This window comes from Equus quagga, chromosome 19 (assembly GCF_021613505.1).
Source record: "Equus quagga isolate Etosha38 chromosome 19, UCLA_HA_Equagga_1.0, whole genome shotgun sequence".
NCBI lineage: Eukaryota > Metazoa > Chordata > Mammalia > Perissodactyla > Equidae > Equus > Equus quagga.
Genome location: NC_060285.1, coordinates 3,643,590 through 3,659,795, shown reverse-complemented (window position 1 = coordinate 3,659,795; position 16,206 = coordinate 3,643,590). Strand labels below are relative to the sequence as shown.

The window sequence follows — 16,206 nt, the reverse complement described above, 5'->3', positions numbered from 1 at the left end:
TGGCTGGTGCCACAGGGTCACCTCACAGTGGCTGTGCCCTGGGTCCTGGTCCCTTGGGCAGGGGCTGCCTTCAGATACATTCCTAGGAGCCTAACTCCCCCAGAAAGGCTTGTCCCTGCTCCCCTGCCATGTCCCAGGGAGACCTGGTTGGGCTGCCACTGTCCTCCTTTGGCAGAACCAGTCACACGTGCAGGTCATCCAGGAAGAGGGAGGATGACAAGGAGTGGCCAGTGCAGACCCCAGGGTGCATCCACCTGCCTTGGGCCTTGTTGCTATAGTCACGGAGTGGGGCAGACAAAGACCAGATTCCGGGCTTTAATTTTTGTTCAGTTCACTGAGCAACTGGGCTGTAAAGAGCAAGTAACGCTGATGGGAGTCTTGTTGTGTGCTGAGCACTGAAGAGAGTGTGTTCTGTGCCTGTCTGGGTGCTTCTCCTCTCAGCTCTGGCAGTCACAGTTCCTGGGCTTCCGGCTGCCTTTCCTCCCCGTGTACCTGATGGGATCAAAGCTTCTGGAGTGTAACGTTCACCCCAGCCCACCCTCGGAACCAGGAAGAAGCATCTATCAGCCCCTCTGCGTCTTCCAGCTTCTGCCCTCCTCAAGGTTGAGATGGAGGAGCACAACGCAGGACGCCAGCCTTCACAAATAGTACCTTGGGCATTGAGGAAAACTTTGTGACCGTGAATACAATCCAGCAAACGTGCTCTGAGCAGCCACACGGGGCGAGACTGGGCGCAGACCGGGTTTTGGGAGTGGCCTGCCAGACTGCACCTCTTCAGAGACAGTGAGAAGCTCTAGGTCTAATGTGTGGACGTGGCCATTTGCTGGAACAACCTGCATGAGCAGAGCCGGACAGCAGGCCGGGCGAGAGGGCAGAGGCGGCATTCTGCAGTTTAGCAGAAATAGGGGACAATACTTACGCCTGGAGATAAAACACTGAGTAGAAATAAAGAGTACTTTACACCAGGGTCTTCTTTATTTTCCATGCCTATCAGTAAAAGAAATCTTGGACATGAATCCTAATATGTGGATACTTATTTACAAATCACACCACGTACCTCTATCAATACTCACATACTAAATTTTGGCAAAATCTAATTTCTTCCCTTGTCTAGCTAAAAGATAGACGTAAAGGGAAATTGGACTCTCTTTTTCCCCATACCCAACGAACCACCTGTGGCCACTGGTTCAGAGAGCAGTTCTCACATGTCCTGTCTCACAGCGGAGCCCCTCTGAGGATGTCCAGCATTGATCTCAGGCTCTCCTCCTGCCCAGAATGTCACTGTCCCCAGGCCACTGCCTTGAGAGTGGTGGACTCCGTGCAGTGGAGGGAGGACAGCTGGGCTCAGGAACAACTGGATCCAGGGTCTTGAAAGCCATCGTTGCTATTTTTCTGTTTTTCCACCTGCTGCCCACGGTCTCATCCTGAAGCCATCCTGGGGGAGAAAATCATCAACCCCGATGAGGCCAGACACCTTCTGCCGCTTGGGATGACTGCGGTCACGGGGCAGAGTCTTGAGAGAACATGGCAACCCATAAGTTACTTGTGGGTGGGGATGAGGGGGCCCAAGGAGGAGGGGTACAGTTGCTGGGCAGGCAGTCTCAGGGGGCCGTCCGCTGTCAGAGGGCCCTCTCTAAGTCACCTGGCTGCTCATGTCACCCTCATCACTCAAGTCCACCGGTAACTCCTGCTCTGATTTATGAGGCAAGGCCCTCCATGATCCACCATCTCAGTCTTCTTACTTCTCTTTACATTAAACAAATTTAACCTTTTTTAATAAGAAAAAAAAATGACAAACTATCAGAACTAAAAAGAGATTATCTCATGGGGGTGAGGGCTGGGTATGAGCAAAAATATGCAAATCCCACTTACATAAGACACACAGGAAGAAAGCTAGCAAGGAATGGGAAAGACTTGTGGGAAGAAACTATGAAACTTCACTGAAGTTCGTAAGAGGTGTGGCTGGAATCAGCGAGGAGGGAATTTATTGGAGTAAAGTTGGTCAGCTAATTCAGTGGAAGGTGAGCTTAGAGAGAGATGTCTGAGTCTCTTAACATAGGAAATCTCCCCAACAAATAACCTGCTGCCCTCCCTCCACCCAGAGGCAACTACTGTCAGCTTTGTGGCGCCTTTCGGTGGTGGACTTCAATACGGTCACCCATCTCACCCACACCCCATGTTGCAGAGGTCATGGAGTCTGGGAGGGGCTGACCCCATGCCCTGCTCCGGGGGTGGGCCCCAACTGGCCTCAGCTCCCCTCCTTCACAAAGTGCTCTAGGGAGAGCGAGCCATCTAGGTCTAAAGCAGGCAGTGCGGGGCACTTCCTGGCCACTGCGACTGGTTCAGGGACGGCCCCATCAGAGTGAAGCTCTGGGAAGCAAAACTCTAACTCCCCTGGGTGTGAATAAGGAAGACTGCGGCCCTGGAGGCTGCTGGCGGCCATGCTGTGACTAGGAGGGAAACCAAGTCTCCATGCAAAAGGGGAGAGAATCAAGAACCACGCGGAGAAATAGATCTCCAGCCTGGACTGAACGATGTCAAAGGCCCTTCTCGGGGCCGGCCCCATGGCCGAGTGGTTAAGTTCACATCTTTTGCTTCAGCGGCCCAAGGTTTCACGGGTTCGGATCCCAGGCATGGCCATGGCACCACTCATCAAGCCATGCTGAGGTGGCGGCCCACATAGCTCAACTACAGCTAGAATATAAAACTAGGTACTGGGGGGCTTTAGGGAGAACCAAAAAAAAAAGCCTTTCTCATACTTGGACTTTTCAGGCACTGAGCCAATAAATCTCCTTTATTGTTTAAATCAGTTGAATTATATGATTTCTTCATCTGGGAACATCTTAACTGATGCCATGGCCTTCCAGAATTTTTCTTCTAGTTCTATATTGTTAAAATTAAATACAGAACGGAGACTTGAGAATTCCTTGAGCAGACTAAACCATTTAAGCCATGTAAGAAAAACTAAATCTAGTTTATTTCATGAACATAAGTGAAAACTCAGGTTATTTCTTGTAAATGCCTCTGACAATCAGAAAAGAAACTTAAGTCATCTTCCTAACAATGGTATGAGATAATCACTTCCAACCAATTCCCCGCCATGTGGAGACCTTCATTGTTCAGTAACAATTATTGTAAAGGTTAAGGACTTCCTCGTTCCCACTGTATAAGCCGTCCTGTGACTTCACGCCCCTGAGCTTCACATCCGTCTTTGAGTTTGGAAGCTCCCAGTACAGGAATTATTCTTTTCTTTCTTTTTGTTTTGAGGAAGATTAGCCCTGAGCTAACTACTGCCAATCCTCCTCTTTTTGCCGAGGAAGACTGGCCCTGAGCTAACATCCATGCCCATCTTCCTCTACTTTATATGTGGGACACCTACCAAAGCACGGCTTTTGCCAAGTGGTGCCATGTCCGTACACGGGATCCAAACCAGCGAACCCTGGGCCGCTGAGCAGCGGAACGTGAGAACTTAACTGCTGCGCCACCGGGCTGGCCCCAGGAACTGTTCTTATATGCCCAATAAACTCTTACTAAATACTATTTACTGATTTGGTGGCTTTAATTTTGCTATTTCTGGATTGTTGACAATATGTAAACTTTTTCCAACAAAAGCTGTCACCTGTCTTTTCCACTAAACAATGTACTGTGATCAACTTCTTTGTTAGAAAACAATGAAGATCGATGTTATTTTCAAGGGTTGTGTTGTGTTACATTGCTTCTCCCAAAGTTCATTTAACCCATTTCCTTTATAGTTGGACATTTAGACTGTTTCCAACCTTTACCCTTCTCAGTAATGTCAGAGAGAGCACCCGTGGATGTGCATCTTTGTTCATTTGCCCAGTATTTCCTTAGGATAATTCCTGGGAGAGAAACTGGAGGCTGGAGTGTAGGCGTGTGCACAGGGCTTGTGATCCACCCCATCAACCACACTTCACAAACACGACGCCAGTTCACATTCTCCTGTCACTGTGTCTGTTTCCTGGCACCGTCACCAACATCATCCTTTCTCATCTTTGCTGTTCTATGGATAAGTAGTATTTCATTTACTTTCTATTCCAAAAAATTGCTAGTAAAGTCCCATTTTTATTTGCTCATTTACCAGTTGTATTTCTTCTTTGAATGTCTTTTGATCTATTTAATCAAACATTTCATATATATACTTAGTTTAAAAAATCAGACTGTTTCCTGTTGGGTCTTTTACTGCCTTATTTACAAGATCTCCATATACTAATCTTGTGTGAGGCAGGGTACATATTATTTTGTCGAATTAAAAAAAAATGGACAAACATGCTAACATTTTAGGTCGTCAAACCTATGAGTTTTTCTTGGCGTGGCTCCTGCCCTTGGCGATGTAGTGGACATCGGGGTTCCTCCCCAGTGTCCATGCCATCCCTCCTTTGCTGGGTAGCAACCACAGAATTGGAAGAATCGAATTCCATGCCCAGCACAAAGGGGCATGCTCAGTGCCCATGTGGTGTGGCATTTCCTGGCCACAGTGGTTGGTTCGGAGGCAGGCACATGATCCAAGTGGGCCAACAGAGGCATCCAGTCACCTCGGGTCATTGTCTAGCGGTTGTCTGCCTGTATCCAAACTCGCAGTCACCCCTGGACTTGTTCAGCTACACAAACCAAGACCAACATCCTAACTTGTACAGAATTTAGTACCAGGAAATGGGATGTTGTTAGGGGCAGACTCTAAACTCTAGAAATAGCTGGATTGAGTGAGGGAAGGGGGCAAGGAGGACCCCGGTTTCTCATAGGGGGAAATTGGGAACCTTTGCTATATCACGAATTATTGTGGTTGGCTGAATAATGGCCCCCAAAGATCTCCACGTTCTACTTACTCCCTGGAAACTGGGATTGTTACCTTATATGGCAAATGGGAGCTTACAGGTGTGACTGAGTTAAGGGCCCTGAGATAGGAAGATTATCCTGGATTACCTGGTCCTTGTAGGAAGGATCCCGGAGGAGTTAGGGTGAGAGGAGAAGATGATGTGATGACAGAGGCAGAGGTTGGAGTGATGCACTTTCAAGATGGAGGAAGGGGCTGCAAGCCAAAGAATGTGGGTGGCCGCTAGAATTTGGAAAGGCAAGGAAGCAGATTCTCCCCTGAAGCTTCTGGAAGGATCACATCCCTGCCCACACCTTGACTTTAGTCCAGTGAAGCTGACTTTGAACTTTTAGCCTTTAGAACTGTCAGAGAAAAACTTGTGTTGTTTCTGACCACTGAGTTTGGGGTAATTTGCTACAGTAGCACTGGGAGACTGATACAAATGTAACTGCCACCTCTTTCCTGACGGGTGCTGCTAGGTGCCTGCCTGTTGAGACTGCAGCCCCAAGAAAGACAAAGGGAGCCTCCAGAGTGTGCAGCTGTGGCAGCTCACTCAGCAAGGTCCTCTGAGGGACACTGAGACACCATAAGCCTGAAATTGGCCCACATGAATACAGAGACGTCAGAAAAATACAGCTTGGCTCAGAGAGAGCCTTTTCTGCCCCTCCAAGATGGCTGAAAATCCAAGTCTGGTACTTGGCAGAGGCAAAGAGAACAGAGCCTTCCCCCAAGCTAAGGCTATGAAAGCTCAGCAGGTAGGCCGGTGATGTAGCAGGAAAGAAGCCTGGAGTGGGAGCCAGGCGGATTCCCAGCCCAGCCCCTGTCCCAGGCTTGTCTCAAGCACCTCCCAGATGCATGACTCCCAACAAAGGGGACATGCCCTCTTTCTGTGGCACAGCTGGGATGCAGTCTGCAGCAGGAAGCACATAACTGGTATCGCACCCCGAGGCTATTGTTTGCGATGTTCTTCCAGGAGAGGCCATCAGACTAAGGACTAAGGACAGACGGGGATGATCAGGCAGAATACCGTGCCCTACTCCAGGAGACAGACATTTCTAGTTTAAATTCTACCCACCAGGTAAGGTTTTTGACTCTGGCTCCTAGGCCCCAGACTTGAGCAGAGACAAACTGACTGTAGCTTACTAAGATTTCAGGGTAGCTGTATTGCTAAAGAAATCCCAGAACTGGGTGACAACAGCTTAGCCCCCAGGATAACTCCCAGACCTCCAGCCTCATGCATCAGAATTGAGCTGCTATAGTCCTGCAGCTTCCAGAAAGGACATCCTCCCCAGTCCCATCTCAGAAGTGGCAGTGGAGGACAGGGACAAAGGACATCCTCCATGGACCAGAGTGGTGTGTGCTGACGAAGGGACCAGGAGGGCATCTTCCCGCTCTCCTCTGGTCCAGCAGAACACAGCATATGCTATGGGTCATTCTGTACTGGGATCTGTTTCCTTTCCCTCTTTAAAGCAGGAGTTTTTAATGCTAAGTGGATAACTCATTTGAGGTCATCTGACCATGAGAGGCTACATCTGACCCCAAGAGAGAGAGTACCACATCACCCAGATGCACTGGCTTCAGTCTGAATGAGACCTTGGCTGGCTCCCTGTGGGAGGGGGTGGGGCATTCCACGCAGGAGGGCCATCTGAGAAGGTGAAGGGCGGAGGGGAGGGAGGGGGGACAACACACGGTGGGTGCATAAGCCTAAGCACTGGGGGTGACTGAAGGGGTGACCTGCAGTGCACGGGGGCTGGGCACTTGCTCAGCACGCATGTCCCTCTTCCTTCCTCCTGTCAGTGTTGTCATTTTTGTTCCTGTCTCCTGTCCACAGAGGCAGCTGGGGCCTTTTCCACCCTGATGTTTGGTTTGGCTGGAAAGTGAGATTAGTGAGCGGAAAGAGGGGAGAGAAGGCAGACAGGCTCACACACAAAGGTCCTTTTGCAGCAAGCTGAGGAGCTTGAGCTCTCCGCAGAGGGCGATGGGGATTCCTGGAGGGTTTGGGCAGGAGGAGGAGAATGCCGCATTAAGATGAGGCCTGTGCACTACGCAGAGGTGTGGGGAGAGGTGGAACGGGAGCTGGGAGGCGGGCAGGGAGGCTCCACTTTCTGAGTTCCAGGTGACACTTAGGACCCCCTTGCCCCAGGCATCCCTCTCAGAAACTGCTGTTGTCCACCAACATCTATCCCTCCATTCTTCTTTAACAGTACTCAGGGAAGTACGGATGCCCAGCCAAAGGCTATACTTCCCAGCATCCTTCACATGTGGTCATGTGGGATGTGAGTGGAAGTGATAGGAGCCAGTGAATCACTGACATGTGTTGTTTGTGTCGGTTTCAGAGTTCGATCCATCCACAGGAGAGCCTTGCCTTGGCCTGAGGGAGCCACTTTACAGTAAAGGAAGTGGAGGAAGTGAGCCCATGCCCCTGGAGCTGCTGGTCCTGTAACATATACCACACCACCCAGGAGCTGCCAGTCCAACAGAATGAAACTGCTTTCAGCTCAGAGTTGACAACCTCTGATGGAAGGGTGCCATCCCTCAGGATGCAGTGTATAGCTTGCATGGTGCTGTGTCTACTCTGAGTAAAGACAGGTGTGGGAAGCAAGGGGTGGGAACAGGAGTGGCCCTGCTCGTCATCACTCTCAGGGGAGTTTGTTTCCTGTCTTCACAGTTCTGGCCTCTTCCAGAGGTCAGCATCCCAGAGGGGGAACACTTCCAGGAAGAGGCTCACTAAACTTTCAGCTATGCTGCTTCCTGAAGGCTCCTTGTGCCAAGAGACAAACAGGCAAGGAAAGGAGCCTCCCCTGGGCCACCAGAGGAGGCAGGGAGGCCACCGCAGAGCCGGGGCGGGGAGAACACTTTCGGCACCTACTCGAACCACTGGTGTGTCTCTGCCCCATTTCAACGGTATGTGGACGAGGAGAGCAGCCATGGCCTAAGAAGGGCACATGACCAGGGGCTCTGAAGCTTCTAGGATGAGAGTCTGGGTCGCTCGACCAGGTAACTCACCCAGAACAGCAGCATAACGGTGCGACCGGAGGGAGGGAGTCTACGACGGGAATAACGCTGCGGCTCTAAGATCACGTCAACCTTCCTCTTGTAAGCTTCCCCAGAAAAGCGACCAACCAGAATCCTGGCGCTGTTCTTCCCAGATGGGTGGACTGTGAAGCCAGTGGACCTGAGTGATGCAAAGGGGGGACTGCAGTAGCTGCTGCAGCATGCTGCCCAGATTCCCCCGTGGGGACCAAGGCTCTCATTTCCCTCAGGTGCAGGGAGTGCTGGCTGCTGATGGCTCAGAGACCTGTCCCTCCTTGGGAACTGCCCTCGGCTGAAGGGCACTTCCTCTCCCAAGATTATGTGCCCCTCGTAGGGGTCAGCCCACATTCACCTGTGGTCTATGCAGCAGTATAGGGGCTCCACCTGTTTGTCTCAATTCAAGACGTGGGAGGGCCAAGCCTTGGGTTAGCCTGATGCTCCATCGCAGCCCATCACAGTTCAGCCTCTCTTCCCCAATAAGCCATCTGCACGCAAGTATCTGTCTCACCCTCCATATCCCGGGGAACCCAACCTGCATCACAAATCTAGCCATGCTAAGTACTCACCTGTCACCCAGCACTCGGTTTTTCTCTTGTCTCCTTGCTGCAGCAATGATGTTCCTTCTACCTGGACAGACTCCATGCATTTGTCCTGTCACACCTACTCAGCCTTCAACAACACTCACAAATCTTATCAGTTGTCCTGACTCCTCCAAGCCTCTCAGTGAACACTTCACTCATTGTCGCATCATTTCTATTTGCCTTTTCCAACAAGAGTTTGAAGTAGCTCACTGTATAACAGAGTTAAGAGCTGCAAAATTATACTTTTATGTATTACAAATCCTTTTATACACATACAGAGTCACAAAAAATATAACAAACACATGAATACACTCCATCTGCCTTAATAAATAAAGCAGAACAATACAACTGAAGCCCTGTGAATTCCTGACTGATCAAAGTCCCCACCTACAACACCCAGAGGCAAACTGCTCTCCTGAATTCAGCTTTTAGCATTCTTTTACTTAAAAGAAAGGAATTAAATGGTATCATATCATGTGCATTCATATTCAACTTTATTTTACTCAACAGAGTGAAATTCATTTACGTTGATATATGTAACTAATTTATTCGTTACCCTACAGCATTCTATTGGATAATTATGTGTAATTTACCACTTCTCTGGTAGATGACATTTAATCACTTCCTCCTCTGACTAGGATCAATGTTGCAAAGAACATTCCTGTCTTTGCACACAGGCAAGTTGCTCTAGGGTGGAATTGTTGGGTTGTTGGGTGTATGCATCTTTAACTACTAGAAACTGCTAAATGGCAGTCCAAAGTTATTGAATCAGTTTACACTCCCATCAGCAGTGAATCAGAGTTCTGCACTGCTCACAAATCCACATCCTTGCCAATTTTGGCACTGACAAATTTTTTTGCTCATCTGTTAAATGTGAAATGGTACGTCCTTGGTTTTAATTTCTATCAGCTTAAATCTTAGTGAAGGCACACCTCAACGTTTGCAGCTCAGTAATTATTTGTTGCACAAATGAATAAAAAAGGCTCCACTCGTGTTCATGCATCTCTCCTGTTTCATTCCTGGGCAGGTCCCATTCTGACTCTATGTCCGCAGTATGTTGGCTTTCACACCCGGCTTTCTACTAGACACTCCTTCCACATCCCATCTCTACCAACCCCCTGGCCAAAATCCATTTCTGGAGACTGTCTCCATCTTGGCTTTCTTTTTGGATTAAGTTGCCTATGACACTGACCTATTCCTAACCACCGGTTTGTGACTTCGCCCTGGTCTGTCTCCCTGTCTGACCCCATGTCCTCATCTAGAGACTAATATGTCTTCTAACTTAGTGGTTGGCTGAGGCTTCACACGTGTGACCTCAAACCCAGTATGTCCTAAACCAATCATAAACCTAGGCTGCAAACAGGCTCACTCTTTGATTTCATGCTTCTCTCAGTGGTACTAGTAATCCTTTGCTTGGCCAGTCTTGAAGCCTTCAAATCAATCTTAGTCTCAGTCTCACTCTGTCCCCTAAGAGACGGTAGATAGTACATTATAGGGAGCAACCAAACCTACAATGTTATAATCACAGCCAACCAGGCACTAACTGTTGTCAATTTTTCCTTTGTAAATTCTTTCTATTTCCATCATCTTAGTCCTGCTGTCACCTCAGTCACTGATGCTTGCAATAAGCCAGACTGAGCTGGGGAGAACCCCCAAAGTCCCCATTGCCGGCTGTAGGGAATCCCTGAGGCTGTTAGGAACGCATCTCTGAGGAGGATCTCTGGGGATGCCTTGGGGCTGTATATCGGAAGAGATCCCTGGGACCTAGGAGAGGATCCCAGGAGACCTCCTGAGGATATGTGAGGAAGGGGTCCCTAAGGATCCACTAAGGCTTTATCCAGAGACCTCTGGAGATTCCCTAAGGTCATGTAAGGACAGGATTCCAGGAGAGTTCATAAGGCTATGCAGCAAAGGAGCCCTGAAGATCTACTGAGGTTGTGCCAGTCACCAGGGATCACCAAATATCCTTTGAGATTGCAGGGGAGATTTCCTGTGACAATAGCAGATCCCTGGAGAGTTGCTATGTTTGTCACCCATTTAACAAATTATAGAGAGCTTACTTTGTCAGGTGTGGAGGCAAAAGACATGGATCCCAACTGCAGTATCTTACAATCCATGTGTGAAGACAGATATAATCAAAATGCAGTCGGGTAGATGTTGCAGGGTGGGTACAAGGAGCTGTGGAAAGCCCTGCTGTTATAAGGGAGGATCTGAAACCCAATGTCATGAGAGCTGAGAGCCACTTACTCTGCTCTTCGAGAACGGGGTAGTCTTTACTGAGGGATGGCTGACATTCAATGGAGATGATGCATACAAAGTACCTAGTGCAATACGTTGCATATAGCAAGTACTAAATCAATTTACTTATCACCAGTAAGTGAGGAGGCATGGAAAAACTTTGGTCAAAGAATATAATCAAACTTTTGTTTCCAAAGAGAATTTGCAGACGTGTGTCAAGGAGCTCCCAAAGTTATAATGGAGATTCAGTCTGAAATGCCAGTCCCTGACGTCAGTCTTCGGTAAACGGACAACAGAGTTATAAAGCAAACCACATATGTAATTCTACATATTCCGGTAGCCACGTTAAAAAAAATTTAAAAGGAGTGTGAAAATAACTTTAGCAATATATTTTATTGAACCCAATATATCCAAAATATTCCACCATGTAGTCAATATTAAAAAGCATTAACATCTTCATTCCTTATTTCGTACTAAACCTTTCAATTCCTGAGTGTATTTTACACGCACAGGACATGACACGCACGTCCCAAGCGACGGCCGCCTGTGGTCAGCGCTCAAGCCAAGGCAATCCCCACACCTCCGGTGCCATCTCCTGTGCAGCTGACCCTGGCCTCACCCCGCCGTCTTTGCCCTCTCACACGCCCCGTGTCCCTTGAGTCACGGCGCTCACCTTACTGCAGGGTATGTCATCCACCGGTATTCACCGGTCCCTACCACGTGCCGCGACACAGTCTCGACCGCCGCCCGGGCGGGGTGCTTTCCGGTGTCCGCGTTGCCCTGTCCTCCGGTCAGGACCCCTGCCGGGCCGCTTCGCCCAGCGACAGAAACCGGAGCTGGACACGCGGTCTGCAGCCATCGCCCAGCCCCGAGCACTCAAAAGCGTACGGAGCACAACACCCAACCGTCGAACGTCTTTCGCCGCACCACCCCAGCGTCGCTCCTTAACGCCGTCCGGCGCCTGCACTGTGCGTCACGCGCGCCTGGCACGGAGGAGGGACTTCCGGGCGTGCGGAGGCATAACTTCCGGAGGGAGGCGGAAGAGCTTCTAGGCTCTACGCGCCGAAGTCCCGGGACCTCTGAGGGGCAACCTGGGGTACAGGAAAGGGCCGCCGGGGCGAGCCGGCTGCACTTGGGGTGTCGGAGCCGTGGGTCTGAGGGATGAGGAGGCGTCATGGCCAGCGACGGGGCCAGGAAGCAGTTCTGGAAGCGCAGCAACAGCAAGGTCCCGGGCAGGTGGGTGTGACTGGTCGGGGTCAGAGGTCAGAGGTCAAGCGGGCACTTCGGTGCCCAGGGCCGCGGGTGAAGTCGGGGACTGGGGAGGGGTAACCTGGGCTCTGGAGTCACCGCTCAGGGGTGTGAGGGGCATTGAGGGGTTGGGGGCCGGAGCGTGGGCTCTGGGAGGTGACAGTGGCTGCGCGTAGGAGCGAGGCTAAAAAGGAGGGGGAGGGGCGGCCGGCGAGTTGTCCTGAAACCGCAGGCTGTCTTCTGCGAAACTCCGCGGCTCCCTGGGGAGGCTGAAGGAACTGACTCGGGTCGCGGTGCGGAGTTTGGTGGAGTCAGGAAACTGGCCAGGGCGGGCTGCGCCTGCCGGAGGATCGGTTTCTGCAGGGGGCGTGGTGGTTTTGACCTGCTTGATTGGCCTTCTGTCTCTTGTGGGCTGCTGCTTTTGCCTTAAGCAAGGAAGAGGATTTGAGGCTCCCAGTGAATTTCCATGTTCCCACTTTCTGGCCTCAGAACTGACTCCTGTCTTGAGTTAGCAGCAGGAAGCAAATTAAATTTTTTTTTTTTTTAAATACAGTGCCTGCGATGACCCGGCTGCACCCTGGGAGCTGTATGGCTCCAAAGTCCTCATCTGTTTGGTGTATTGTCCAGCCCGCGCCAGGGCCCTAGGAAATGTAGAGACATTTCGTGGAAAATATCTAGGATAAAATCAGCTGCTGGTGAAAATAGATTAGGGATAAACTTCAGAATTTTTGAACACAGTCACTTCTCTTTGGAAACTAAAGTCTGAGATACTGAAAATTAAAAGTCGTGATATTAAAATAGTTCCAAGTAGAATCATTCATAAGCACGGCTTATTCTTAACTGTTGCCTAGCAACACTATTGTTTGAGTGATAGAATTGCAAACTTCCAAATCACTGTGTCCAGTCAGAAATGTTTAATTTTAAGAGTGATCTGGGAGTTAGCAGAAGTTGGTGACTGACTGCTCAGACACACTGCCTTTGGAGGGGGTCACTAAAGGTGACCGGAGACCCTATTTTACTTTACTGTGCTTGAGTGACGGACAATAAGAGCTTTCCTGAAAACCAACGTCAGGGTCCAAGATAATGTGAAAATTCTGGAATGGTGGAGGATAGGACATCCTCGTAGCGACAGGGACAAATGACAAATGCTCTAGAACATAGACTCCAGGGAGAAGGAGCCACGTGGCAGTAGAAATTTTGTGTGTTGCTCTTTGGTCTTGAGGTTTTGGTTTCTCCTCAGTTCAAATTTTTAATTGAACTGAGCTATAAGAATCATCGAGCTCCTGTGTGTAGTTATAACGGTGAATGAACCTTTGGATTGATAACTGTGTCTTTTGGTAATTTGCCCTTGTATTGGATTCAATAGTGTCCCCCCAAAATTCATGTCTATCCAGAACTGTGAATGTGACATTTGGAGGTAGGGTCTTTGCAGATGTAATTAAGTTAAAATGAGGTCATGCTGGATTAGGATGAGCCCTGGTCCCTTGACTGGTGTCCTTATAAGAAGAGGGAAATTTGGACACACAGAGGTAGACTAGGGAAGGTGGCAGGTGAAGATAGAGATAGTGATTGGAGCAATGCATTTACAAGCCAAGGAATGCCGGGGATTCCTTGACATTCCAGTAGATGCTGGAAGAGGCAAGGACGGATCCTCCCCTAGAGACTTGAGAAAGAGCGTGGGCTGCTGACACCTTGATTTTGGACTTCTAACCTCCAGAGCTGTGAGAGGATAAATTCCTGTTGTTTGAGCCACTACATTTGGGGTAATTTGTTATGGTGGCCACAGGAAATGAATACAGTCCTCGGCTTTCTTCTGTGAGCTCCTGGATTACCAAAGACAGATTTTCTTTTTCCTTTGCTTTTGATACTTTTCTGTGTCTTAGGCTTTTTTTTTTTTTTCAAGATTTTATTTTTTACCTTTTTCTCCCCAAAGCCCCCCGGTACATAGTTGTGTATTCTTTGTTGTGGGTCCTTCTAGTTGTGGCATGTGGGACGCTGCCTCAGCATGGATTGATGAGCAGTGCCATGTCCGCGCCCAGGATTCGAACCAACGAAACACTGGGCCGCCTGTAGCGGAGCGCGTGAAGTTAACCACTGGGCCACGGGGCCAGCCCCTGTGTCTTAGGCATTTTTGAGAGCAGCTCCTGCGCTTTAGTTACAGAATTGGAGTGGAGTCTTGGAGAACTGCTAGAGGCTGTCGCTGCACAGAGTCGGGCAAAGAGGAGAGGCTGGGCCCCCCAGAAAGGCCTGTGCAGCTGCTGTGTGCCCCTTGTCTTCTGTGGCCTTGCCTCTGGCAATGCTGCTGTTTCAGGGGACAGCAGGAGTTGCAACGGTATGCCCCTTGTCCTCTCAGCAGATCACATCCCTTGGTGATTACTAGCCACATCCTTAGACAAGCACGGAGCTCTCAGAGCTCCCAGCCGGAGTCCTGTGGCTTTGCCAGCCCTTTCAGGTGGCTCCCATGGTTGTTGAACTCTTTTTTTTGAGTGTGGACCTCAACCCAGAGAAACTCAAAGGAGAAAAAATACACCCACCATGAAATACAGAACTGTTAAGGAATCATACATACCTCAACCCTTAATAATTCCTTAATGATGACCCCCTAATGGTACTCCTTCTGACGATAGTGGCTCGTAGGCATTGAGCACTTACAGTTTCCTGGGCACTCTTCTTGGTGCTCTGTAAGTGTTATGGCTCCTAGTGTTTCAGAGTTTATGACACTTGCGCTCTGTCCTCCAAGTGACACTCGCTGAAGTAGGCTTGGCTTAAAGCCCCTTGGTCATTTCCCTGGAAGTGCCGGGCTGAGAAGCATGTGTTTTTACATGATGCATGAGGCCCTCTGTGACCTGAGTCCTGCTCAGTTCTTTAGCTTCTCTCCTGTTTTGCTTTGAACTTTGCCCTTGGTGGTGCTGACGGACGTGTAGGTTCCTTAGTGTACATGCTATATGGTGTCTCTGTCCGTTTCATGCTCTCATAGCTTACTAGAACGTTCTTTCCCTCCCTTTCCTCCTATCTTTGCCTGGCTTATTTATTTATTTTTTAAAAATTTTCAAAATTTGTCTCCGGCATACCTCCTTGTAAAGCCTTGGCTGTTTTCATGCAGTCTGGGGGAAAGTACCCTTTCATGCATTGGACTCAGTGGTGTTGGGGTGTGCTTGGTTTCCTCACTAGACTCTGAGCTCTGCAAGTTTGGGGACTGTGCCTTACTCACCTGTGCATTGTTAGTGCTGATGGGTGGTGGTTGATCCCAACTACCTTCCAGATTCACCTAGAGGGGAATAAGTGATTTGGCCACGGTTTCACACTGTGTGAGAGGTGGTCTTGCTGGTAGACCCCCCTGTTCTCCGTGCGCTTGGTCCTTAGGTTGTGCACTTGGCTGATGCTTTCTTAGAAATTTCTTTTCTGGATGAGGCAGGATGTGTGGTATGATGGAAAGACCTCTGACTAGGAGTTGGGTGGTCTGGGTTTAACCCTTCTTCTTCTGTTAATCTCTATGTGACCTTCACCAGGTCGTATCGCTTTTGGGGCCATCAGTTTCTGCAAGTGTAACCCAGGGAGCTGCGTTAGACTGAGGTGGCTGGGACCTGCAGGAGGATGTTTGTTTGGCCTAGCCCGATTCTCTTTATGAGAATGAGAGAAGGCCTCTTGGACTAGTTTTGAGATTGATAATTTATTCATTCAGCAAATATTTATTTAACCCCTACTCTGTGCCAGTAACAGTTCTAGGTGCTAGAGATACATCAGTGGTCAAAACAGGCCCAGATCTGCTCACAGAGCTCACAGAGCAGTGGGGGTCAGAGAAGACGAACAGAACTGAGGGAGTTAACTCTTAGAAGGTGATAGCCGCCATCAGAACAGAAAGCAGGGGAGTAGGGCAGATAGTTCGGGGGCAGGTGCAGGCGGGAGGGTTCCATGGTGACAAGGTGGCCAGAGAACCCCTCACAGAGGAGGTAACATTTGAGCAAGATTTGCAGGCGGTGGGGGGACAGGCCCCATGGGTGGCTGGGAGGAGGGTGGTCAAGGCCCTGGTGTGGGAGTGATGCTGGTGTGTTTGAGTAGGAGAGTGAGGGGGCCGTGACTATAGCCGAGGGAGGGAGGGAGGGAGGCACAGGCTCGAGGTCTGAAAGGTGGCGGGCCTCGTGGTCACAGTCAAGACGTAGCCTTTCAGTCTTTTGTTCTGAGTGAGGGCAGGAGCCTTTGGAGGATTCTTGCCAGTGGAGGGGATGGTCTGCTTTCACTTGAGCAGGATTACTCTGGCTGCTGTATTGAAGGTAG

General features: G+C 49.6%; 1 protein-coding gene and 1 long non-coding RNA gene across 3 annotated transcripts in view; one reads left to right on the top strand and one right to left on the bottom strand.

The window, feature by feature from the left end:
- Nucleotides 1-953: 953 nt before the first annotated feature.
- On the bottom strand, nucleotides 954-11,622 carry LOC124230325 (uncharacterized). 2 transcript variants are annotated; one of them, XR_006886141.1, is made up of 4 exons: nucleotides 11,357-11,622; nucleotides 8,431-8,674; nucleotides 7,838-8,006; nucleotides 954-1,768 (listed from the first exon to the last, which is right to left on the bottom strand). It is a non-coding gene; the product is annotated as an uncharacterized LOC124230325 (long non-coding RNA). The 2 variants fall into 2 exon arrangements; XR_006886140.1 differs by having other exon boundaries at nucleotides 954-1,435; nucleotides 11,357-11,619.
- A 104-nt stretch (nucleotides 11,623-11,726) lies between these two features.
- TBC1D22A (TBC1 domain family member 22A) overlaps nucleotides 11,727-16,206 on the top strand; it is a 344,321-nt gene continuing 339,841 nt past the window's right edge. The window contains exon 1 of the mRNA XM_046646272.1: nucleotides 11,727-11,919. Within this exon, the coding sequence (XP_046502228.1) occupies nucleotides 11,858-11,919 (62 nt within the window). The 5' untranslated portion in view covers nucleotides 11,727-11,857. The remainder of the gene's footprint in view (nucleotides 11,920-16,206) is intronic.